This window comes from Palaemon carinicauda, chromosome 21 (genome assembly GCF_036898095.1).
Source record: "Palaemon carinicauda isolate YSFRI2023 chromosome 21, ASM3689809v2, whole genome shotgun sequence".
NCBI lineage: Eukaryota > Metazoa > Arthropoda > Malacostraca > Decapoda > Palaemonidae > Palaemon > Palaemon carinicauda.
The window spans coordinates 54,958,591-54,984,931 of record NC_090745.1 but is presented as its reverse complement, the minus strand read 5'-3'; the positions used below and the strand labels follow the sequence as shown (position 1 = coordinate 54,984,931).

Sequence of the window (26,341 nt, the reverse complement as noted above, 5' to 3'; positions counted from 1 at the left end):
AATGATATCTTTGTTGCTCCTCAAAGTTTCATTTATATTGAAAATCAATCATGATTCAATTTTCCTTACTTTCTCCAATCTCGCACCATCGGTCACATCGCGGTATTTTCGATATTTCCGGAAAATCCGCAATATATGTATAGACATGGGTTATGAAAAAAATCCGCGAAGTGGTGAATCCGCGATGGTCGAACCGCGAAGTAGCGAGGGTTCACTGTATGTGTATATATTATGTACATATATATATATATATATATATATATATATATATATATATATATATATATATATATATATATATATATATATATATATATATATATATATATATATATTTTTTTTTTTTCTATGGCTTGGATGTTTCTACATTTATTGCTGCCTGCTTTGATGAGTGGGAGGAGGTGTCACGGTTGGGAGGTGTTTGCACTCAAAGCTATATGTGAGAGTATTGGATGATTTCAGGCATCCCGAAGATGGTTTGGACCTTTTTGGCGGAACTATTCTCAAGTGTTGGGTCTTCGGAATCCAGGGGGATCCGATGCTTGGGGTAGGACTCTCGGCTTTTGGCCGGAAGCCCGTCATTACAGATATGGGGAGGATGATTCCATAATTTCTTGGTCTCAGTCCTAACAGGCGGGTTCAGCTTACACCTGTGCCTCTATATCTGTTTTGATGCTATCCTTCGGGTAGGGTATGGAGTGGACCATCTGGGAAGTATACTCTCATTGTGCCGATAGTGGAGAGTGCAAATTTCCTTTCTGATGTGTGATGGCCTAACATTCTCGAGCAGATACATCAAACTAACCCTTTTCTCTCTCTCGTCTAATGGATTCTTTAAGTAACGAACCCCCATCCCCTGGATACGCTGACTCTCCCCCGGCACTGTTGACGACCTCTGCTAATTCAATTAAGGAAAATTCTGTTGACGACCTAGGAACAAAAAAGGACCCCTCTACTCATGTTTTAAACCCAATTAAGTCGGGTAACAAACGGAAACTCCGAATCCTTCATGTTATCCAAATTCCAATAAATACTGATTATGATATGATATATAAAGCATTTAGATGCTATGGAGTGATAAAAGAAATTAGAATGAAACTTGAAAATGAAAAATGGCATTCATGGATAACTTATAACAATCATGAAGAAGCATTCAATGCAATATGTAACATCAATGATATCAAAATTAATAACTTAAATGTCATGGGTGCCCTATGTGATAAGATACCAAACAGTTTGGATGTATATAGACCTGCTGACTGGTTTGAGAAAGATATCGATTTAACTATGCTCCCCCAAAGAAAGCCAAAACCACCAATGTGGCTTGTTGCCGAGCCTAGAGGGAGTAATGGGAATTATTTTAAAATTAGCAAACTAATTCAGAAAAAGGTAGGAACCATTGCACCAGGTGATATATCTCGCTTTGGGAAAAATAGCTTCCTAATCCATGCAAAATCATACACACAATCAGTAATACTGTCTAACCTTATGACAAGCAGTGATGAGGATATGTTAGATGTCAAACCCCACCTAAACTTTAGTTACGGAAGGGGAGTAGTCTTCAATAAAGATCTGTATGAATTTACAGAAGAGGAAATACTAGCCATGTGCCCATTAACAGTGTGGAAAGTCCATAAGATTCCTGGGACGTCAATGATTATCCTTACTTTCCAGGATGCTGATGTGCCTTTCCACATCGATATTGAAAATGAAAGAATAAAAGTTCAACTTTTTAAACAAAAGCCCTTACAATGCTTCAAATGTTTCAAATTTGGACATCCTTCTAAAGTTTGTAAAAATGAAAAAATGTGTAGCATCTGTGCCAGTCCTTATCATGGAGAGTGTACACCTGAGCCCAACTGTTTGAATTGCAATTCAAACCATAAGTTAATTGACAGGAGCTGTGAGATTTATAAGTTTGAAGAAGCAGCCCTCAACAAATCCAGTGTTGAACACATAAGTGTAGGACATGCCAAAAGACTACTGAAAAAACCAAACAGCTATGCAAAGGCACTGAAATCAAGAGAAAATATACCACAGGAGTCATCGAACCCACATAGTGCTGCCAGTAATTCCAAGAAAAGAAATACATCATCTAATGCTAGTAAAGTTTTACATGACAAGGTAAGCATATTGCCTTCCAAGGCTTTGCCACTGTGTATTAAAACTGCGACACTGCCCACTTCTATACAAACTTCATCCCCCATTACCAGCAATAGTACTAACCTCTCTCAGGCCATGTCCTTGCCTGATTTGATGGAAGTTCCACCCGAAACAAAGTTACCAGGTGCACCTGTGGTAGGGAAGGTGCAAAAACCTGGTAGATCCTCACCACCTACAAATAGGAAAAGAGAGAGACCTCCATCCCTCTCACCCCCTTCCATAAGAAATATTAGAGTTATGACATCAAATAAATATGATGTTTTGTCTGTTGCTGTTTCTGGTCACCCAGAAGACAATTTAAATAAATCAGAAATTCAAGTTTAGGTCCACCATCCCCCTCAACAATTGGATCAGAAGGACAACAAGAAAAGCACAAACAAAAAACCATATATATCAAGACCCTCTCTAATAAAACCACCGGGAAATAGCATTAGATCAAAAATTGCTAATGGGAAGACTTCATCTAAAAGCTCTTCCAAAAAATAAACCATAGTTTTCTCCTCCATTTTGCAATGGAACTGTCAGGGTTTGAGGGCGAAATATGAAGAACTAAAGCTCCTAATTCACGAGCAATCCCCCATAATTGTATGTCTACAGGAAAGTATGCTTGATTCTAACACTCCTAGTCCTCGAGAGTAAGTTAGCTATAGAACACCATATAATCAACAAGCAGAGAGCCATGGCGGAAGTCTCATGTACATTCGTCGAGATGTTCCCCAAATACCCATGTCTATACGTACAACCCTGCAGGCAGTTGTTGTACAAATTGATATAGGGAGAAAATATACAATATGCTCTCTGTACTTACCTCCAAAAGATAATATTTTATATGATGATTTAGCAGAGGTCATTCAACAACTCCCTCAACCTTTTCTCTTACTGGGAGATATGAATGGTAGACATCCTTTATGGGGTGATGTTTTGGCCAACACAAGGGGCAATATTATCTCATCAATTGTGGAGAATGAGGATGTGGGACTCCTTAATACAGGAGAGCCCACACACTTCCATGTTCAGACAGGTACTTTGTCATGCATTGACCTTTCAATTGCAAGCTGTAACTGCCTTGTTGATTTTGATTGGAGGACATTAGATGATTGGCATACTAGTGATCATGCACCAATCATTATAAACACCATTAAGGGTCCGCCTTTGCAAAGATCGCCACGTTGGAATCTAGACAAGGAAGACTGGGTTAAATTTTCCGAGCTAAGCGAAATCGAAGGGAGAGCAGAACAGTTTGAAAGTGTTGATGATGCCATAGACCTACTGAATGGAACACTTCATACAGCAGGAGTCAATTCAATTCCCAAAACAACACGGTTATTCAAACGACGACCAGTCCCATGGTGGTCTTCAGAACTAACTGCACTCCACAGAGCCACAAGAAGATCTCTAACACGATTGCGTAGACGCAGAACTGATGAGAATTTAACTATGTACAAGAAATGTAGAGCACAGTTCCGTCGTGCCATGAAAGAAGCAAGGCGCCAGTCATGGATGTCTTTTGTTTCCTCCATTAACAGTAGAACACCACCATCTTCTGTGTGGAGGAAAGTAAAAAAGATAGCTGGCAAATTCACCCCCAACCCACCACCAGTGTTGAAGGTGAATGGTCAGTATGTAACTGAAGCAAATGATGTTAGCAATGCCCTGGCTAGTCATTTTTCAAATGTATCCAGCAAGTGTATAGGAGCCCCTGGTCACCAGTATAGGAGCGTTGAAGAAAAGAAAATTTTAGATTTTGGAACAAGAAGGGAAGAGTCTTATAATTCTCCTTTCACTGAAAGAGAATTTGATTCCGCACTTGCTCATTGCAACGATACAGCCCCTGGACCCGATGGAATTCCATATGCAATGATTAAACATGTACATTTTAATACAAAGCTATTTATTTTAAGCATTATTAATAGAATATGGCATGATCATAGTTACCCAAGTGTTTGGGAACTAGCCATTATTTTAGCCTTTTTAAAACCCGGTAAAGACAAGATTTTAGCAGCAAACTATCGTCCTATTGTATTGACATCTTGTTTATGTAAAATCATGGAGAAGATGGTCAATGCAAGACTGATATGGTACCTTGAAAAGAAAGGTATTTTATCACCGATTCAATGTGGATTCCGAAAAATGCACTCAACGACTGATGTGTTGATACGACTAGAGTCTTCTATTTGTGAAGCCTTTGCTTCCAAACAGCACCATGTTACAGTATTTTTTGACCTTGAAAAGGCATATGATACCACATGGAGATATGGTATTCTTAAAACCATTCATGAATTGGGATTGAGAGGAGAACTGCCACTATTTATTCAGGCATTTCTTTCATGTAGAGTTTTTCAAGTGAGAGTGGGGGAAACTCTATCAGAGAGTAAGTGCCAGGAAGAAGGAGTTGCTCAGGGTAGTGTGCTGAGTGTAACCCTTTTTGCACTAGCAATTAATGGGATATCCTCAGCAATTCCCCAGGATGTTCTCTCAACAGTATTTGTGGATGATCTCTCAATATCATTTGCTGGCACTAGATTGGCAATGGTTGAGAGAAAAATCCAACTCTCTATTGATAAAATTATCCAGTGGGCTGACATGAATGGATTTAATTTCTCGACAAGTAAAACTACCATTGTCCATTTTTGTCGTATCCGGGGAGTACATCCAGACCCGGACATATACATTAAAGGTCAACGGATAACATGTGTATCGGAAACCAAATTTTTAGGTTTGATATTTGACTGTAGACTTACATGGGTTTCTCACCTAAAAGCGGTAAAAGCTAAATGTGTTGAAGCTCTGAATATCTTAAAAGTATGGTCCCATACATCATGGGGGGCAGACCGCAATACTATTTTAAAATTATACAAGGCCTTGATTTTTTCCAAAATTAGTTATGGTTGTGAGGTATATTCTTCAGCCACCCCAAGCCGGTTAAAAATATTAGATTCGATACATCATGCAGGTATTAGATTGTCTACTGGAGCTTTTAAAACCTCGCCTATCCCAAGTCTCCTTGTTGATGCTGGAGAGTTACCACTAGACCTTTACCGAATGTCTTCTATTCTTCGGTATTGGTTTAGATTGCAAAGACTCCCTAACTCTCTAGCCTTTCAGACTGCAAGGCTTGTAAGACAAGCATCATACTTTGAGTTGCACCCAAAATCTCCTCAACCTTATGGCTTTCGGGTGAAACGATTATTAAATAGTCTGGATATAATTAGAAATAAGGTACTTCCATTCAAGGTATCATCAACGCCTCCATGGAAGTTACCAGAGATATCTTTTTGTAAATATTTTATTGGAGATAAGAAGAATATGTCAGACATAGAAGCCAGGTCTCTTTTTAATGAACATGTTAAAGAACATAGAGGATCAACTTTTATCTATACTGATGGCTCCAAATCTGATGCTGGCGTTGGATTTGGAGTACATAGTAATGGTTTTAATTGTAGAGGTGCACTTCCTCTGACCTCTTCCATATTTACTGCCGAACTGTAAGGCATATTAACTGCTATTGAGAAAATAGCGTCGGAGAAGGAGGGTAATTTTACAATTTTTAGTGATGCAAGGAGTGTCCTTCAAGCTATGGAAGTTTTTAATTCTAATAACCCTCTAGTTTTAAAGATTTTAGAATGGCTTTTCCTTACTGGACAGAGAGGTATAACAGTTCAATTTTGTTGGGTTCCAGCACATGTAGGTGTGTGGGGGAATGAGAAGGCAGATTCACTGGCTAAGGAGGCTGCATCCGAGTTGCTGCCAAGAAGGTATCCCATTGCCTGTAATGATTTCTTACCTGACATCAGGAAATTGGTTTGCAATAAATGGCAACAGCAATGGGATAGTCAAGATGGCAATAAAATGAGGGAAGTAACAAATGACATATCTCCTTGGAGGTATAATATGATGCCCCGAAAATGGGAGACGTCTCTTTGTCGTCTCCGTATTGGTCACACTCGGTTGACACATGAGTTTCTGCTGAAGGGCCAACACCAACCGTATTGTGACAACTGTTTAGTACCTCTAACAGTAAGGCATTTGTTGACCGAATGCCCCAATTATAACATCTTGCGGAATAGATATTTGTTAGAGGCTCGAGGTGAGGGTGGCAGGTTCATCCTTGCCAAGATTCTTGGAAATGATGTGTCCTACCATGCAAGTGGCATTTTTAGATTTCTTTCAGAAGCAGGTCTTCTGAAAAATATTTAACTTTTATGACATTCAATTTTTATGATTTTAATTGAATACTCTTTAATTTTTATTTTATTTAATTTTTTACTTTTGTATACATAAATTAAATGTTACCGGCGTCAATGACCTTAGATGTCAGGATGCCTGAAAACTTTAAATCATTCAATCATACTTACTCCGTGAAGGTGGGATGCTGACAGATGCCACCATTTCCTCTGAGCCAACGTAAAGATGGCTAACATTACATGATTTATTTGAGGAGACCTCGACCCTTGCCTATTGATGCAATAGACTATTACTTTGCTGTCGAGAACTAAACAAATGTGACTGTTCTTCTTCAAGTGTAACTTTTTGAGTGACAAGAAGACTGCCATAGCCTCCAGAATATTTGTGGAATTGTTGAAATTTCTGGGACCAACCGCCTTGCACTTTCTTGATTGGGGTATGACTCCTCAAACCGTCCAGTGAGGCGTCCGTATGAAGAATCACTACTGGAGGAGGAAAGCGCAACGGTATTGTCTGTGACAGACCTTTTTCAGTGGACCACGGTCAAAGTTGTCTTCGGAGTAACAACAGGGTCATCTTCTGATGGTCGTGAAGAGCTTTGGAGGTTCTCCATTTCAAAGCTCTGCTTGCAATCTTTGAGCTGTACTTTGAGGACAGGGTTCACTACTGAGGCAAGTTGCAAAGAGCCTAGAGCTCTTTCCTGGCGTCGCCTGGTGGTCGTTCCCTACTTGATCAGAGACCGGACTGACTTCGCTAATTCTTTCCTCTTGGAGGGAGGTATAAACAGGGAATGAGACTGTATTATTATTATTATTATTATTACTATTATTACTATCCAAGCTACAACCCTAATTGGAAAAGCAAGATGCTATAAGCCCAGGGGCTCCAATAGGGAAAAATAGCCCAGTGAGGAAAGGAAATAAGGAAATAAATAACTGAAGAGAACAAATTAACAATAAATAATTCTAAAAAAAGTAATGTCAAAAGAGATATATCATATGTAAACTTTTAACAACGTCAACAACAAATATGTCATATATAAACTATAAAAAGACTCATGTCTGCCTAGTCAACAAAAAAGCATTTGCTCCAACTTTGAACTTTTGAAGTTCTACCGATTCAACAACCCGATTAGGAAGATCATTCCACAACTTGGTAACAGCTGGAATAAAACTTCTAGAGTACTGCGTAGTATTGAGTCTTATGATGGAGAAGGCCTGGCTATTAGAATTAACTGCCTGCCTAGTATTACGAACAGGATAGAATTGTCCAGGGAGATCTGAATGTAAAGGATGGTCAGAGTTATGAAAAATCTTATGCAACATGCATAATGAACTAATTGATCGACGGTGCCAGAGATTAATATCTAGATCAGGAATAAGAAATTTAATAGACCGTAAGTTTCTGTCCAACAAATTAAGATGAGAATCAGCAGCTGAAGACCAGACAGGAGAACAATACTCAAAACAAGGGAGAATAAAAGAATTAAAACACTTCTTCAGAATAGATTGATCACCGAATATCTTAAAAGACTTTCTCAATAAGCCAATTTTTTGTGCAATTGAAGAAGACACAGACCTTATATGTTTCTCAAAAGTAAATTTGCTGTCAAGAATCACGCCTAAAATTTTGAAAGAGTCATACAAATTTAAAGAAACATTATCAATACTGAGATCCGGATGTTGAGGAGCCACCGTCCTTGACCTACTTACAATCATACTTTTGAGTTTTGTTAGGATTCAACTTCATACCCCATAATTTGCACCATGCACTAATTTTAGCTAAATCTCTATTAAGGGATTCACCAACCCCAGATCCACATTCAGGGGATGGAATTGATGCAAAGAGAGTAGCATCATCTGCATATGCAACAAGCTTATTTTCTAGGCCAAACCACATGTCATGTGTATATAGTATGAAAAGTAATGGGCCAAGAACACTACCCTGTGGAACACCGGATATCACATTCCTATACTCACTATGGTGCCCATCAACAACAACTCTTTGAGATCTACTACTTAAAAAATCAATAATAATGCTAAGAAACGACCCACCCACTCCCAACTGTTTCAGTTTGAAAACAAGGGCCTCATGATTAACACGGTCAAAGGCAGCACTAAAATCAAGGCCAATCATACGAACTTCCCGACCACAATCAAGGGATTTCTGTACTGCATTGGAGATTGTAAGAAGGGCATCACATGCTCCAAGGCCTTTCCGAAAACCAAATTGCAAACTAGGGAATAGATGATTACCTTCAGCAAACCTATTAAGACGTTTTGCCAGAAGACGTTCAAAAACTTTAGATAATATGGGAGTTATGGAAATTGGGCGGTAATCAGTGGGACTTGAGCTACCACAAACACATTTACATAGAGGAGTAACATTACCAATTCTCCAACAAGTGCTAAAAGCTCCTCTTCTTGCTAACTTGCGTAAAATAACAGATAACTTTGGAGCTAAAAAATCTGCTGTCTTTATAAAAAACAAAGGAAAAATACCATTAGGGTCTACACCTCCATAAGCATCAAGGTCCATCAACAGAGCTTTAATCTCACGAGATCGAAAAGCTAAACTAGTTAGTTTAGCCTCAGGAAAACAGGAATGAGGAAGTTCAAGTTTTTCATTACTCTGTTTACTGTCAAAAACATCAGCCAAAAGGGTTGCCTTTTCCTTTGGACAGTGAGTGACTGAGCCATCTGGTTTAAGTAAAGGAGGAACTGTTGCATCTACACCAAAGAGTGCAGATTTAAGTGTAGACCACCATTTATGTTCCTGAGTTGTACCAGAGAGGGTTTCTTTTATGATTAAATTGTACTCCTTTTCAGTTGAGGCATAAACTCTCTGAGCAAAAGCTCGAAGCTGAGTATAGTTGTTCCAGGTTAAATCTGATCTGTTACCCTTCCAAAGGTGATAGGCCTCCTGCTTCTCCAAATAAGCACGTCTACAATCATCATTGAACCACGGTTTGTCCTTCATTCGGTACCTTAGCACACGAGAAGGGATACGCCTATCAATTATGTTGACTAGATTCTCATTCAAAGGGACAACAGGATCTACACTATTATATAATTGTGACCAATTCAAGCACAAAAGATCATGCAAAATCCCATTTCAGTCTGCTTGGGATTTCATATAAATTTTACAAGAATATGATATATCAGGGACAGGCTGCTCAGTCTTCACTAATAATGAAATCAAGGCATGATTAGAAGTCCCGACTGGAGAACCAACCTTACTAGTTATAACGCCAGGGGAGTCAGTGTATACGAGGTCCAAGCAATTACCAGACCTGTGAGTAGCTTCATTTATGATTTGCTCACAGCCAGATTCCGAGGCAAAGTCTAAAGCTCTTAAGCCATGGCGATCGGTAGGAGAGATAGAATTCAACCACTCCCTATGGTGAGCATTAAAATCACCAACAAAGACAAACGAAGCCTTTCTATCATCTTCTTGTATCTTAGCCATAATGGTAAGAAGACAATCGAAGATAGAATCATCCATGTCTGGATTCCGGTAGATTGAACACAAATAAAAGTTGTTATGCCTGCACAAACTTTTATTACCTGAATCTCATGACATCCACATTGATAGCAGGACTTATGAGAATCCCCAGCCACTGGAAAACTTGAGCTGGGGCCAGTCTTGACTTCTTGAAGTTGATCTGAAGTCCTAGGGACTGCAGAAACTTGACTACTTGAAAGGTTGCTTCTGAGCTCTCCAGTGCTGAAGGAGCCCACACTAGCCAGTCGTCCAAGTACGCCGCTACTTGAAGGCCTTTTTTCCGAAGCTGTTGAACGACTGCGTCGATAACCTTCATGAAAATTCTCGGAGCTATGTTGAGCCTGAATGGCATAGCTCTGAGTACATAAGCCTTTCGCTCCAGGCTGAAACCAAGGTAGGGGGAGAAGTGTCAACCTATCGGACGATGCCAATAAGCGTCGGTAAGATCTATAGAGACAGTGTAAGCCTCCCGGGGTAGTAAGTTCCGTATCTGCGAAATAGCATCCGGAACTTGTCGCACTGAACAAACAGGTTTAGATCTCGTGCAACGGATAACTCTTTTCTTCAGAAGGTCTTGCACATCTTGTTCCAGATGAGATGTTGACTTCTGGAAAAATCTCCTGAGCTTTGGAGGCTGTTTCTTCCACTTCCAACCCAAACTGTTGGAAATGACATTGTGCTTAAGGACTTAATGCCCACCGGTCCTTGAACAAATTCAGCCGTCCCCCTACCAGAATTTCCTCATTGTTTGAGCTGAGGATGTGCATCACCTCCTCCTCTGCCGCCTCAATGACTACAACCTCTGGATCTGCCTCCCCTCTCTGAGCGGTCTCTACCACCTCTTTCTCTCTTATGGGGAAGAAAGAATGGTGACCTGTGCTCATACACCGGATTGAAAGGCAGGGACTGTGAAGTCACAGGATGAGAAACGTCAAAAACGTTCTGAGGAACGTTGGCGGGGGAAGGAGCAAATGACCTGAGATAGGTTGGTTTGCGGCACCTCTTAGGCTGAGGTCCTACCCCAGGAGTGAATTTCCTCTTTAGAGAAATCCCCCACTTCTGGAACGGGCTCTTATTCTCGGCTAAGCTTTATCTAAAACCTCCTTCACTAGCTTCTGGGGAAACAGAGCCTTTCCCCATATGCAAGAGTCGATGAGACGTTTTGGCTCATGACATATACAGTCGCTCCCCTACTTACGAACATTCGAGTTACGAACAACGGTACATACGAACACAAATTGAAGGAAGTCCAAACATGTTCGTAAACATCCGTAGATTTCATCTCAAGTTAAATTCTCTCTCTCTCTCTCTCTCTCTCTCTCTCTCTCTCTCTCTCTCTCTCTCTCTCTCTCTCTCTCTCTCTCTCTCTCTATCTCTCTCTCTCTCTCTCCGTATTTTTATTTTTAATGCAGTTAAATCTTCACATTTCTTTGAAAATTATTAAAAAATTCTTTATATCCTTATTCGATGTTTCAATTAAGGAAATAGTAACGGATCGGAAGAAAACCACTTGATTTGCCTCTCACTTTCCGCCAGAAGAAATATAACGTCATCAGACTTTTGGCATTTTTTTTTGTTTCTTAACATATTAGAAATATCTTCAAGATGAATATTACATCAGCGCCAATATGTTACAGAAAATCAGTTTCCCTACAGTTCTTATTTTTAGGTATCATGCGAAATCGTAGCTCTTTCTGTGTGTGTGTGTTATGTGTGTGCTCGCTCTGTCAATCGCATATGGGTAGTTAATTCTAAAGCTTCATACAGTATTCAATTTTTCGTTCAATATTAAGCCTTCATATTTCATTAGACATTATTGTGTTTAATTGTGGTTTATTAAAGCACGTTCATATTTTTTTTTTTTATTTATTGAGCATTTCAATAATCAACAATTACTTTTGATTTCCTTTTGGTTGGGAGATCAGCTGATCTCAAGGTCACGCTGCAGTATTACGATTATGCGCACATATAGTTCGAAATCTCTTCATAGTGAATATTACAACAGCGCCAATGTATTATAGGGTATCACATTTTCCATACAGTTCGTTGATAGACCTTATTATTAGTTATACTCGGAATATGCACCCCCCCTTTTCTCTCTCTCTCTCTCTCTCTCTCTCTCTCTCTCTCTCTCTCTCTCTCTCTCTCTCTCTCTCCCTGTATTTTGATTTTTAATGCAGTTAAATCTTCATATTTCTTTGAAAATTATTAAAAAAAATTTTATATCCTTATTCGATGTTTCGATTATGGGAATAGTAACGGATCGGAAGAAAATCACTTGATTTGCCTCTCACCTTCTGCCAGAAGAAATATAATGTCATCAGACTTTTTTTTTCTTAACTTTACGGTAAGTTGTACTAATCTCATAACTAATGATACAGACCACTAAAACACTTGATATCGTTACTCGGTGTTTCGATGATGGGAATGCTGTAATAAGATTTCTCGGCAACATAATGAAAGGAAATCATTCGGTTTGTCAGCGCGCTTCCGCCAAATACATGACGTCACAAGATACGTGACGTATACTCTACAAAGAATGATTCCGTCGGTCAAAATTGAAATAAAACAATTCAGTAAACTAACATTCTGCGTTTTATTTAACAATACCAAAACAACCATGAAGCAGTTAAATACACAGTACTGTTACATACAGTAAATACAGTACGGTACAAGTCAGCTGATTTGATAAGCGTGAAAAGGTAAATGTTACAGTACAGTACATAATGCAAATGGCCGCTTGTTTACGTAAGTTTCTAGCAAAAAAATTGGGTAATGGAACAATAAAATATCTTTCAGTACATTTATTTAAAAAGGAATTAATGTACAGTACTGTACTAAATGTACAGTACACTATATTTACTACGATTTTACTTAAAGTCAGCTGATTCAGAAATGCAGTGCATATGTATGGCCGATTGTTTGTGCAAGTTTCCATTATGTAGTGTGCAGTACAGGATAATAAAACAACATACTGTACTGAACTTTACAGTATTATACAGACTACTGTAATATGATAAAGTAAAATATTTGTAATAACCTATTTTATATGAAATGGGGCTATTTGTTGACTTCTACTGCTGAAAATCGTAGACATCTGAGTTAGGTTACGCTTACTCCAGACCAAAATTTAACACTAACAACTTACGAACAATACGACTTACGAACAGACTCTCGGTCCCTATTGTGTTCGTGAGTTGGGGACTGTCTGTAGTGGCTGAAGCGAGAATATGTTCTCTACATACTCTATGAGCCTGAAAGAAAGCATAGAGATACTTCATGAATATAGCCAGATGAGTTTTAGCCACCAGGGAAAAGACTGAGGCATCAGTAAAATTCCTAATCATCGTTTCCATAAAGCAATGGAGAGGCATCGAGGCTGATAGTCTCTCCCTAGCCTCCAATTCAGCTTTAAGGAGGTGTTCAGGAATTCTGGGCAATTTCTCATTGAATTGCTGACTGGCTATATCCTTATCCAGTTTACCTTCTGAAAAAGTAAACTGGACATCCATCCAATGGTCAGCATCATGTGGAAGAATGAGTGACATAAGTCTACACTCTTCCAACACCGGGAGAGATTTACCTTCCCAAATAGCCTTTTCCACAGCTACGAAGCCCTTCGAAGCAAAAGGGAAGACCATCGTATCTGGCGCTACAAAGGTGGCTAACCTTTTACCAAAAGCACCTATCTGTGTGTTAATACACCCTGCTGTCTTCATTTCCTTCACGGCTAGGTGCTGGGCTTTTGTATGTTCCAAAAGATCGTTTCTTTTGGGATAGTATTATCCCTCAATGGAACTCCTTCAGCTAACCCCACATAGAGAATGCCTTGATGCAGTCATGTGGTTTCTTCATATTGTTGAAGAATTGTGCAGGCAAGAGGGCTCTCAAACTTGGGGAAATTACTCCCCAAGTTCGAATCTAAATTTTTCTCCCTTTCCTCTGTTCCTTCTACTCAATATTTCTTGGACCTTCTCCTAATTTTATCAACTTTCTTTTGTCTTGCTGTCTTAACTGTATGAGTTTTATTTCTCTTAAGTTATATATATAAGTAGATATATGCATGTATATATATTTATTTTTTTTGTTCATTTATTTATTTATATATTTTTATTTAATTTGAATGGTGTGGATATTTCCACATTCGTTATTACTGCCTGCTTAGATGAATGGGAGAAGGGATCACGGTTGGGAGGTATTTGCATTCAAAGCTATATATGAGAGTATTGGATGATCTCAGCCATCCCAAAGATGGTTTGGACCTTTTTGGTAGAACTACTCTCAAGGTTTGGGTCATCTAAATCCAGTGGGATCCAATCCTTGAGGTGGGAATCTTGGCTTTTGGCCGAAAGCCCATCATTACAGATATGGGGAGGATGATTCCATATATCCTTTGTCTCAGTCCTAACAGGCGGGTTTAGCTTACACCTGTGCCTCTATATCTGTTTTGATGCTCTCCTTCGGGTAGGGTATGGAGTGGACCATCTGGGATGTATACTCACATTGTGCCGATAGTGGAGAATGTAAATTTCCTTTCCAACGTATGATAATTTCTTAAAATTCTCAAGCAGGTAAACCAACAAAACACAAAGAAAATCCCACCCTTAACTATGGACCCTTCAAATACTGACTCCCCATCCCCTGAATTTGCTGACACAAACCCCCCCCCCCCCCCCCCCCGCACTGTTGACGACCTCTGATAATGTGAGTAGGGAAAGTTCTGTTGAAGACCTCGGTAGGGGAAAGGACCATTTCACTGGTATTTTTAAATCGTCTAATTTGGGTAAAACGTGGAAACTGAATCCTTCATGTTACCAAATTTCAATTGAGACAAATTATGATGATCTATATAAAGCATTTGAATGCTATGGATGCATAAAAGAAATAAGGATGAAACTTGAAGCTGAAACATGGGATTAATGGATATCTTACAGCAGTTATGACGAAGCATTTAGTGCAATATGTAAATTGAATAATATTAAGATTAGTAACTATAATGTCGTTGCTGCTCTCTGCGATAAGGTACCAAAAGATTTGGATGTGTATAGGCCTGCCGATTGGCTGGAAAAAGACGCAGATTTAGTTATGCCCTCCCAGAAAAAGCCAAAACCACCGATGTGGCTTATAGCTGATTCAAAGGGGGTTACAGGGAATTATTTTAGAATATGCAAATTGATTCAGAAAAAAGTAGGAACTATTGCACCAGGTGATATATCTCGTTTTGGAAAAAATAGTTTCCTTATCCATGGCAAATCCAGTACACAGTCTGTAATATTGTCCAACATGAAAACAAGTAATGATGACATTAAGTTAGATGTCAAACCCCACCTAAATTCTAGTTACGGAAAAGGGGTAGTTTTTAACAGAGACCTATATGAATTTACAGAGGAGATAATGGTCATGTGTCCACTAAATGTATGGAAAGTTCACAAAGTCAGGTACATCAATGATAATCCTTACGTTCCAGGATGCTGATGTACCCTTTCATATTATTATTGAGAATGAAAGGATTAAAGTAAGACCATTCAAGAAGAAGCCACTGCAATGCTTTAATTGTTTTAAATTTGGGCACCCGTCTAAAGTTTGTAAAAATGAGATGATGTGTGGTATTTGCTCCAAATCTTACCATGGATAGTGTGCACTTGGAGCCAGGTGTTTAAATTGCAACTCAAATCATAAATCCACAGACAAGAGCTGTGAGCTATATAAGTTGGAGGAAGCTGCCCTCAACAAATAGAACTTGGAACTTATAAGTGTGACCCATGCCAAAAGACTATTAAATAAATCAAATACATATGCTAAGGCATTAAAATCAAATCAACCTAGTACTGCCAATAGCTCCAAAAAAAGTATTCCACCTGATAACGAGGTAACCATATTACCTCCTGAGGCTTTACCACGGTGTATTAACACTAGGGCATTACCCATTGCTGTACAGCCTTTGTCCCCCATTACAAAAAAATAGTACAAACCTCTCTCAGGCTGTGTCCTTGCCTGATTTGATGGAGGTTCTACTTAAGACCAACATACCTTATGCACCTGTAGTGGGAAAGGTGAAAAATCTTAGAATCCCACCATCTATTAATCGTAAAAGAGAGAGACCTCCGTCTCTCTCTCCCCCCTCCATTAGAAACGTTAAGGTTATGACATCAAATAAATTTGATGTTTTGTCTGTTTATGTTTATAATGAACCAGAAGATAAACTGCATAAATCAGGAATTCAAGTTGAGGTCCACCATCCACCTCAACAAATAGATCAAAAGGATACAAAGAAAAACACAAACGTAAAACCCAATATAACAAGACCATCTCTGAAGAAACCTACAGGTAATAATGTTAGATTGAAAAATGCTAATGGGAAGACCTCATCCAAGATGTCTTCCAGAAATAATCCATAGTTTTCTCCTCCATTTTGCAATGGAACTGTCAGGGTTTGAGTGCGAAATATGAACTTAAGCTCCTAATTCATGAGCATTCCCCCATAATTGTATGTCTACAGGAAAGTATGCTTGATTATAGCACTCCTAGTCCTCGAGAGTATGATAGCTATAGAACACCATATAATCAACAATCAGGGAGCCATAGCTGAAGTCTCACGTATATTCGTCGAGATGTTCTCCAAATACCGATGTCTATACGTACAACCCTGCGGGCAGTGGTTGTACAAATTGATATAGGGAGAAAATATACAATATGCTCTCTGTACTTACCTCCAAATGATATTTTATATGATGATTTAGCAGAGGTCATTCAACAACTCCCTCAACCCTTTCTCTTACTGGGAGATATGAATGGTAGACATCCTTTATGGGGTGATGTTTTGGCAAACACAAGGGGCAATGTTATCTCATCAATTGTGGAGAATGAGGATGTGGGACTCCTTAATACAGGAGAGCCCACGCACTTCCATGTTCAGACAGGTACCGTGTCATGCATTGACTTTTCAATTGCAAGCTGTAACTGCCTTCTTGATTTTGATTGGAGGACATTGGATGATTGGCATGCTAGTGATCATGCACCAATCATTATTAATATCAACAAGGGTCCGCCTTTACAAAGATCGCCACGATGGAATCGCGACAATGCAGACTGGGTTAAATTTTCTGAGTTAAGTGAAATCGAAGGGAGAGCAGAACAATTTGAAAGTATTGATGATGCCATAGACCTACTGAATGGAACTCTACATACAGCAGGAATCAATTCGATTCCCAAAACCACAGGACTATTCAAAAGATGACCAGTTACGTGGTAGTCTTCAGAATTAAGAGTCTTGCACAGAGCCACCAGAAAATCTGACTAGATTGCGTTGACACCGTACGGATGAAAATTTTATAACATACAAAAAGTGTAGAGCACAGTTCCGTCGTGCCATGAAAGAAGCTAGAGGCCAATCTTGGGTGGCTTTTGTTTCCTCCATTAATAGTAGAACACCACCATCATCTGTGTGGAGGAAAGTAAAAAAGATAGCAGACAAATCCACCCCTAACCCACCACCAGTGTTGAAAGTGAATGGTCAGTATGTGACTGAAGCAAATGAAGTTAGCAATGCCCTGGCAGAAGCATTTTTCAAATGTATCGTGCAAGAGTGTAGCAGCTCCTGGTCACCAGTACAGGAACATAGAAGAAAAGAAAATTTTAAATTTTGCAACAAGGGAACAATCTTATAATTCTCCTTTTACTGAAAGAGAACTTGATTCCGCACTCGCTACTTATAACGATACAGCCCCTGGACCTGATGGAATTCCATATGTAAGTATTATTAATAGAATATGGCATGATCATAGTTTCAAAAGTGTATTGGAACTAGCCATTATTTTAGCCTTTTTAAAACCCGGTAAGGACAAGTTTTTAGCAGCAAGCTATGGACCTATTGCATTGACTTCTTGTTTATATAAAATATGGAGAAGATGGTCAATGCAAGGTTGATGTGGTACCTTAAAAAGAAGGGTGTTTTATCACCGATTCAATGTGGATTCAGAAAAATGCATTCAACGACTGATTTGTTAATACGACTTGAGTCCTCTATTTGTGAAGCATTTGCTTCCAAACAGCACCATGTGACAGTTTTTTTTTTACCTTGAAAAGGCATATGATACCACATGGAGATATGGTATACTTAAAACAATTTATGAATTAGGATTGAAAGGAGAGCTGCCACTATTTATTCAGTCATTTCTTTCGCATAGAGTTTTTCAAGTGAGAGTGGGGGAAACTCTATCAGAGAGCAAGTGTCAGGAAGAAGGAATTGCTCAGGGGAGTGTGGTGAGTGTAACCCTGTTTGTACTAGCAATTAATGGGATATCCTCAGTCATTCCCCAAGATGTTCTCTCAACATTATTTGTGTATGATCTCTCAATATCATTTGCTGGAACTAGAATGGCAATGGTTGAGAGAAAAATCCAACTCTCTATTGACAAAATTATCCAGTGGGCTGATATGAATGGATTTAAGTTCTCGACAAGTAAAACTACCATTGTCCATTTTTGTTGTATACGGGGAGTACATCCAGACCCGGATATATACATTAAAGGTCAACGGATACCATGTTCAAGTGAAGGTAAATCTTTAGGTTTGATATTTGATTGTAGGCTTACATGGGTTTCTCACTTAAAAACGTTAAAAGCTAAATGTGTTGAAGCTTTGAATATCTTAAAAGTATTGTCCCATACATCATGGGGGCAGACTGCTATACTATTTTAAAATTATACAAGGCCTTGATTTTTTCCAAAATTAGTTATGGATGTGAAATATACTCTTCAGCCCCCCCAAGCCGGTTAGAAATATCAGACTCAATACATCATGCTGGTATTAGATTGTCTACAGGAGCATTTAGAACCTCACCTATCCCAAGTCTCTTTGTTGATGCTGGAGAATTACTGCACCTCTAGACCTTTACCGAATGTCCTCCATTATTCGGTATTGGTTTAGATTGCAAAGACTTCCTAACTCTTTAGCCTTTCAGACTGCAAGCCTTGTAAGACACACAGCATACTTTGAGTTGCACCCAAAATCTCCTTAACCTTATGGCTTTCGGATGAAACGATTATTAAACAGTCTGGATATGATTAGAAGTAAGGTACTTCAATTCAAGGTATCATCAACGCCTCTATGGAAATTACCAGAGATATCTTTTTGTAAATACTTTATTGGAGTTAAGAAGAATATGACTGACCTAGAAGCAAAGTCTCTTTTCATGGAAAATGTCGAAGAACATAGAGGATCGACTTTTATAAATATTGATGGGTCCAAATCTGATGCTGGCGTTGGATTCTGAGTACACAGTAAAAGTTAAAGTTGCGAGATTCAGGTGTCCACTCAGACGATCTACATCATTCTGCTTGGGCGACCATTAGCCAGCAGGGAATATCACTAGTTTCTCTCTCTCTCTCTCTCTCTCTCTCTCTCTCTCTCTCTCTCTCTCTCTCTCTCTCTCTCTCTCTCTCTCTCTCTCCCCCCCCCCCCCCCCCGGGTAGAAGGTCTCACGATATCCCCGTCCTAGCGGGGGACGTGAACTCGGGACCTCTGAGGCAGAAGCCCACTACGCTACCAACCTAGCTATCTGGAGTAATGGTTTTAATTGTAGAGGTGCACTTCCTCTAACAGCTTTCATATTTACTGCTGAACTGTATGGCATATTCACCGCTATTGAGAAAATAGTGTTGGAGAAGGAGGGTAATTTTACAATTTTTAGTGATGCAAGGAGTGTCCTTCAAGCTTTAGAAGTTTTTAATTATAGTAACCCTCTAGTTTTAAAGATTTTAGAATGGCTTTTCCTTACTGGACGGAGAGGTTTAATCTTTAGTTTTTTTTGGGTTCTAGTACATGTAGGTGTGTCTGGGAATGAGAAGGCAGATTCACTGGCAAAGAATGCTGTATCAGAGTTGCTGCTAAGAAGATATCCCATTCCATGTAACGATTTCCTACCTAATATCAAGAAATTGCTTTGTAATAAATGGCAACAGCACTGGGATAGTGTAGAGGGCAATAAAATGAGAGAAGTAACAAATGTCATATCTCCTTGGAGGTATAACATGGTGCCCCGAAAATGGAGACTTCTCTTTGTCGTCTCCGTATTGGTCACACTCGGTTGACACACGAGTTTCTGCAGAATGGCCAACACCAACCGTATTGTGACGACTGTTTAGTACCTCTAACAGTGAGGCATTTGTTGACCGAATGCCCCTATCATAATAACTTAAGGAATAGATATTTGTTTGAGGCTCGAGGTGAGGGTGGCAGGTTTATCCTTGCCAAGATTCTTGGACATGATGTGTCCTACCATGCAAGTGGCATTTTTAGATTTATTTCAGAAGCAGGTCTTCTGAAAACTTTCTAACTTTAATAATGACATTCAACTTTTATGATTTTAATTGGATATTCTTTAATTTTTTTGTATATATAGACTAAATGATATCGGTATCAATGACCTTAGATGTCAGGATGCCTGAAAACCTTAAATCAATCAATCAATCTATCGACCTGGAGCCTATTCCCTCGCCAATGTGGAGGATACCCTCAGAAAGAACCGCGTGACCCGCGTATCTCCACGGATTCTGCTGCGTACAGTAAGGTACCTGAGAATGCAAGACTTTAACCTTACCCGGGTCGTCCTGAGACTTCAAAGCCTGTATTTACTCACCCAAGGCTTTTAAAATCATATGTTATTGTTGGGTCCCTTCCATGGAAGCCTTCATGTTAGCTAAGTGGGACAAGTCCTCCAAAGTATTAGGGAATTTAGGGGGTTTTGGTTCCACACACTCCACGGGAGAGAGGAAAAGTGGCAGGTGCCGCGCCCGTCACTGATGATGTAGTCGTTGCCGAAGACAGGGAGGCCACTGTCGTAGTAGTGGTTGAAATGGCACAAACAACTGAGTCCCTAACAGATGCCACACTATCATCATCCAACTCGGGCAGGTAAGAGTCATCCACTGGAGGGAGAGGTTCGTCATCTGACTCCACAGTCGACAGCAGAGCCGATTCTCTACTCTGAGAGAGAGAGGAAACCGTGGACATGTTCTCAAGATTCAGGCTCATATCACCCCTAAGCCTCATTCACATGTAGCTTGATGGTTGGTATGGGCTTAGGCTGGAAATAGCCCAAGACCGAGTCAGGTGCCGCCTTAGGGAAGAGTATATCCTTCCCTGACCCAGGTACGAAGGGATCTCTGGAAGAACATCCGGTCATCTTCGGAAATATTTTTCGATATCCACCCCGAATGTTGCATGTTCTTACATACACTGCAATCTTGAGGGTCCCAGTAAGAGACTGGACCCTTCATCCTCCGACACTTGGCATAGGTCCTACAAGTATCATGACCACAAGGGTGCCTAACGGTCCTGGCACAATTTTGCACTCCGCAGCGCATCTCCTTCGTAGACACCGCCTGTAAAGAGAAAAAGAAGTGATATGAGTACAAGGGTCTCTCGCAGTCACCAAAGGCTGAAAAGAATCGATTAGTAACATTGTATGATGACAATTAAGGGAGTATTAATCCCCAAATTGTGTGTAATTGCAATGGTGAGAAAGTAGGAGAAAAAGAACAAAATATCCAAACCCCTATTAATAGCATTAGATTGGAAAAAATAGCCTTTAAAAAGTAATTGCTACACGTAATATATATGTATTATGTTTTGGGGGAAGGGGGTATACTCATAAAAGAACCATAGCTCCTATATCTCCGGAGAGAAAAAGTTAATCAGAAGGCAACAAAGCCGGTATCCAAATAGAATACAGTAGCGACGTATCGATAACTGAGCAAATGTCTGTACCAACAAAAGACTAAAATTCGAATCGATAATTTTACAAGAAAGAACCCAACAAAGGGATCTAACCTGTAAAGTTATCAATCAAACATCCAATCCACACTCAAAGGAAATGGATAAATTGATAGAAACACATAACCAAATGTAGTGGTTATTTCTAAGCCGAGAACGGAAGACCTTCCGTAGAAGAGACATCCATGGCCGGCATACATAAGGAAGCTTCAATAGTAGTAGAAATAAGACCTTTATGTTGTTAATCTGTAATTGTACTCATCAACAGATAGTAGAGAACCCACCTTATAGTAGATAAAGCGGTCTCAAAAAGGAAAGAAGGACATGTGCGTAAAGGTACAAATGTTGCCGTGAGTAACTGCACACTCTGGTAATGGCATTGTTTGTCAACATAAAACTTGTCCTAAAGCAGAGGCACAATAAACATTCCAATACACTGAGACTAGACCCGCCGTCAGTAATGACAATGTTGGTAATGTATGGCGGCATAGCCAAACGGCAGCAATTTCTGCAGAAACATACTGCCATATATGAAGGCAGTAACGTTAAAGGCGGCACCGCTGTAGATAGCGACGCATCACTATTACATGTATGAAGGTAAGGAATACCGTAGAAAACGACAAGGCCGTAAGTACCGGCACCGTCGTCAGTTTTAACAACTCACTCCGTATGGAGAGGTATGCTGACGACTTTGGAGGGCCAGAACCCAGAAGGGACTAGCCCTCACTAACAACAACTGCAAAACACAGCATCATAATCATACTTCTGAGTTCAATGTCACTGCCGGGAAGACCAATCACAGAGAGAGGTAACAATATGGGGTAGTATGCCCAAAAACTAAAATAAATAACTAAGTAATATTGCTTTTCGATCTAAAATTCCCAGAGGCTAGGAAACGGCAGAACACTAGAGTCAGCACCAACATTTTGAGCTCACCCTTCGCAAAGGTTAACTTGAAAGAACTGCAAGAACCCAGCATGGGGGAGCAACGGAAATGCTGTCGAAGGATAGGCTAGGCCTTAATGCGACAAGTCAAAAGAGAAATCCCAAAGGCGAAAAGGGATGGCAGTGCATAAAGTCAGCGTACCGTCTTATAATAAAATAAATGAGCTCACCCTTCGCAAAGGGGAGCTCCAAAAAGCTGCCCATACCTAGCCTGGAAATCCCAGTTTATTGCAGCATGATTGCCAAGAGCCTAAATGGTCAAAATACAGAGAAATCCCCAACAAGTGGACAAAATAACTCAGAAAAATTAGTATAACTGAGGTAAACATCGCAGAAGGGAAAAGCCACTGTCAACGAGTCTGGAATGATAGACCAAATAGACATCAGCGAGTCCGTCTTCAACTGAAAAGTTACTGTCTCTAGGCTAGGCTAACCGAAACTGACACGCACCAACAAAAAACATAAAATACAAAAATGCAATGTAAATACAAACTTTTAATAGAGCCAAAAGCATCGCAATGCTAAAAAACTACTAGCTAACGTAAAACTTACACAATAAAATAAGTGAACACGAAAATAAGGGCGATTAGGTATGAAACCAGACGCCCAAGTTGGCTGGACTCGAAGCGCTCCGGCTTCCTCAACGTAAAAGCTAAATAACTTTCCCCGTAGGGATCCAAAACATTTACACCTAATTATTATTATTATTATTAAATGCTAAGCTACAACCCTAGTTGGAAAAGCAGGATGCTATAAGCCCAGGGGCCCCAACAGGGAAAATAGCTCAGTGAGGAAAGGAAAAAAGGGAAAATAAAATATTTTAAGAATAGTAACAACATTTAAATAAATATTTCCTATATAAACAATAAAAACTTCAACAAAACAAGAGAAAGAGAAACTAGATACAACAGTGTGCCTGAGTGTACCCTCAAGCAAGAGAACTCTAACCCAAGACAGTGGAAGGCCATGGTACAGAGGCTATAGCACTACCCAAGACTAGAGAACAATGGTTTGATTTTGGAGTGTCCTTCTCCTAGAAGAGCTGCTTACCATAGCTAAAGAGTCTCTTCTACCCTTACCAAGAGGAAAGTAGCCACTGAACAATTACATTGCCGTAGTTAACCCCTTGGGTGAAGAAGAATTGTTTAGTAATCTCAGTGTTGTCAGGTGTATGAGGACAGAGGAGAATCTGTAAAGAATAGGCCAGACATTCGGTGTCTGTGTAGGCAAAGGGAAAGAACCGTAACCAGAGAGAAGGATCCAATATGGTACTGTCTGGCCAGTCAAAGGACCCCCTAACTCTCTAGCAGTAGTATCTCAACGGGCGGCTGGTGCCCTGGCCAACCTACTACCTAAACCAAACTGCAGAAAAAGGTTGGTACTCAACTTAGATGAAGAAGAGGAAGCCATGGTACGAAACTTAGACGAAGAAGAGGAAGCCATCATATGAAGAAAATCTTCAAAATAAGCTGTTAAAGAGCACACAACAAACCAGTACAACAGTATCTTGAAGCTGCGACAAAGGAATGGGGTGCCAGAGACGTATGGGGGCATCGTAAGGTGAGAGGATATGTAACGGCTCCTCACTTATCCTTCCCCTTAGTGGATTAGACTGGGTAAATTCTATTGGGGGTGCAGATAACTATGATTATCCTAGGATACGTCCCTGATTATACACGATATATACGGATAGTCGTTCCGGGGGTGGGAACCCTATGATACCTGACGGTAACTCTCTTGTAATATCACTCACAGAAATACTATACAGTAGGAAGCAGCCGAAGGGAACTTCCATCAGGACGACATGGCTCGAGCCCATATATATATATGTATATATATATATATATATATATATATATATATATATATATATATATATATATATATATATAGATAGATAGATAGATAGATAGATAGATAGATAGATAGATAGATAGATAAATAGATATAAATAAAGATAAACAGTACGTCAACTTAAAGATTTCAAAATTATAAACAATTCTATGTATGCTACCTAACCAAACTAGTGTTTAAAGGCACAGCACTAGCCATAAAATGGAATTTCTTAACAAACATAGGCCCTCTTAATGAGAGAGTGTTTCGTTGAAGTAATTTGGCTTCAACATAGAACATAATTTCTGTGTTGAAGGATTATGACGGACAAGAAGGCTTCCAAACTAGGGAATTATTTTCCTCAGTTTTGACGCTATATTTCTCTAAAACGTTTCCTATTGCCTATTATTACTTCAGCCTCCTTCATATTCTATCAACTGTCTCCTTCCTTGCTGTACAACCTCTATTCCCCTTTACACTGTCTAGATTCTTGGGAAGGGATACTATCCTGGGATTGGAGTTGTTTTTTTTATGCCAATTGTGGGAGCTGTAGTGGTCTAGCTACTGCCCGATAATGTTATGACCAAAGGAGTGTCAGTATTCCTCTACTTGCACAGGAGCTATCTCATACAAGAATTTGGTCTTTTGATTCCAAGTGTGAGCCTGTTTCATAGATATTGGACTCTTGGCATTCTGGCTTGTTTGCCTGGCACTACGAATAAAGTGGTGATGATTGTATTCTTGAAATGCTCTGTCCCATCATGAACGTTCGGTTGTCTTGTTGCTAGTTCGAGTAAGGGAAATTCTGTTGAACTCAGCAATGAAAAAGATCACATTGAAATCTCTCTCTCTTCCAGTACTTCAATGGAGGTAAAGACGTTGGGGTAAAAATGAAAATAAGAAAGTTCTATATTACTTAGTTATTCCACGTTGAAGCCTAGCTGTGGAGGATAAAATTTTGGTTTGTTTGTTTGCCACACACACACACACACACACACACACACACACACACACACACACACACACACACACACACACACAGAGAGAGAGAGAGAGAGAGAGAGAGAGAGAGAGAGAGAGAGAGAGAGAGAGAGAGAGAGAGAGCAGGCCTGATTTATCAAGGATTAGAAATATTGCGATTCACATACATGTTGATCTGGATTTGTGAACTGAAATATCTAGATTATGGTTTTATTTACATAGAATAAGGTCTATATTGTGAATATTGAATTTCAAGATTTTTTATAACATTGCAGATTGCAAGATTGGCGTTGCTTATGGTGCCGAGCTATGGTGCACACTGCATGTCGACCCTTACATCCTACTCGTTGTCCTCTGGGTATCTGTAAGGTCTCTATAGTGCCACCCACTGCACTTACCACAATAGGTAAGGTTAATTTCAATTTTATTTTACAGTAGTCATCTTCAGTCTAACCATAGATTTTTCAAGGTGAGTTTCAGGGAAAAATTCTCTTCAAATAAAAGAAAATTTTAAGAAAAAACTCAAAAGTGGATATTTTTTTTACCCCGGGGTGAAAATACCTCTGTTAATTGCACCCAATAGTTAAGGTAAGATTTGCTGTATGTTAGAAGTGCCTAGATAGCATTTCCTACTCTTTTTTTTTTTTTTTTTTTTTTTTTTTGTAAGTTATCCTACGAACTTAATCTGTTCACCTCAAAGATTAGCTATAGAAAAGAATGATCGCTTGCTATTTACCCTTGATAAGTTAGAGTTACATAATTAACTACTTCATCTCCATAAGATACTGATTGTTATGGAAGAGAATGCCTTCTTTATCAGAAGTCTTTCCAAATCTATGATTGTCTGTTTTCAGTTTACTTTCAAAGAGGTGCTCCGATATTTCTGTCACCACACCTTTAATTCTTATGTAGAATTTGAACAATTTGATATCCTAATTTTTTCTCAAAGGATGGG

The 26,341-nt window shown here is 39.4% G+C and overlaps 1 protein-coding gene across 2 annotated transcripts in view; it reads left to right on the top strand.

Annotated features, from left to right (window-relative positions):
• The window catches only part of LOC137615280 (diacylglycerol kinase delta-like), a 359,466-nt gene that overhangs the window by 205,787 nt on the left and 127,338 nt on the right, over positions 1 to 26,341 (top strand). For both annotated transcript variants that reach the window (XR_011039202.1, XM_068345009.1), the window contains exon 5: positions 25,662 to 25,792. Coding sequence is in view for 1 of the 2 variants with exons in the window: in XM_068345009.1 (XP_068201110.1) it covers positions 25,662 to 25,792 (131 nt within the window). In the remaining variant the exon portion in view is untranslated. The remainder of the gene's footprint in view (positions 1 to 25,661; positions 25,793 to 26,341) is intronic.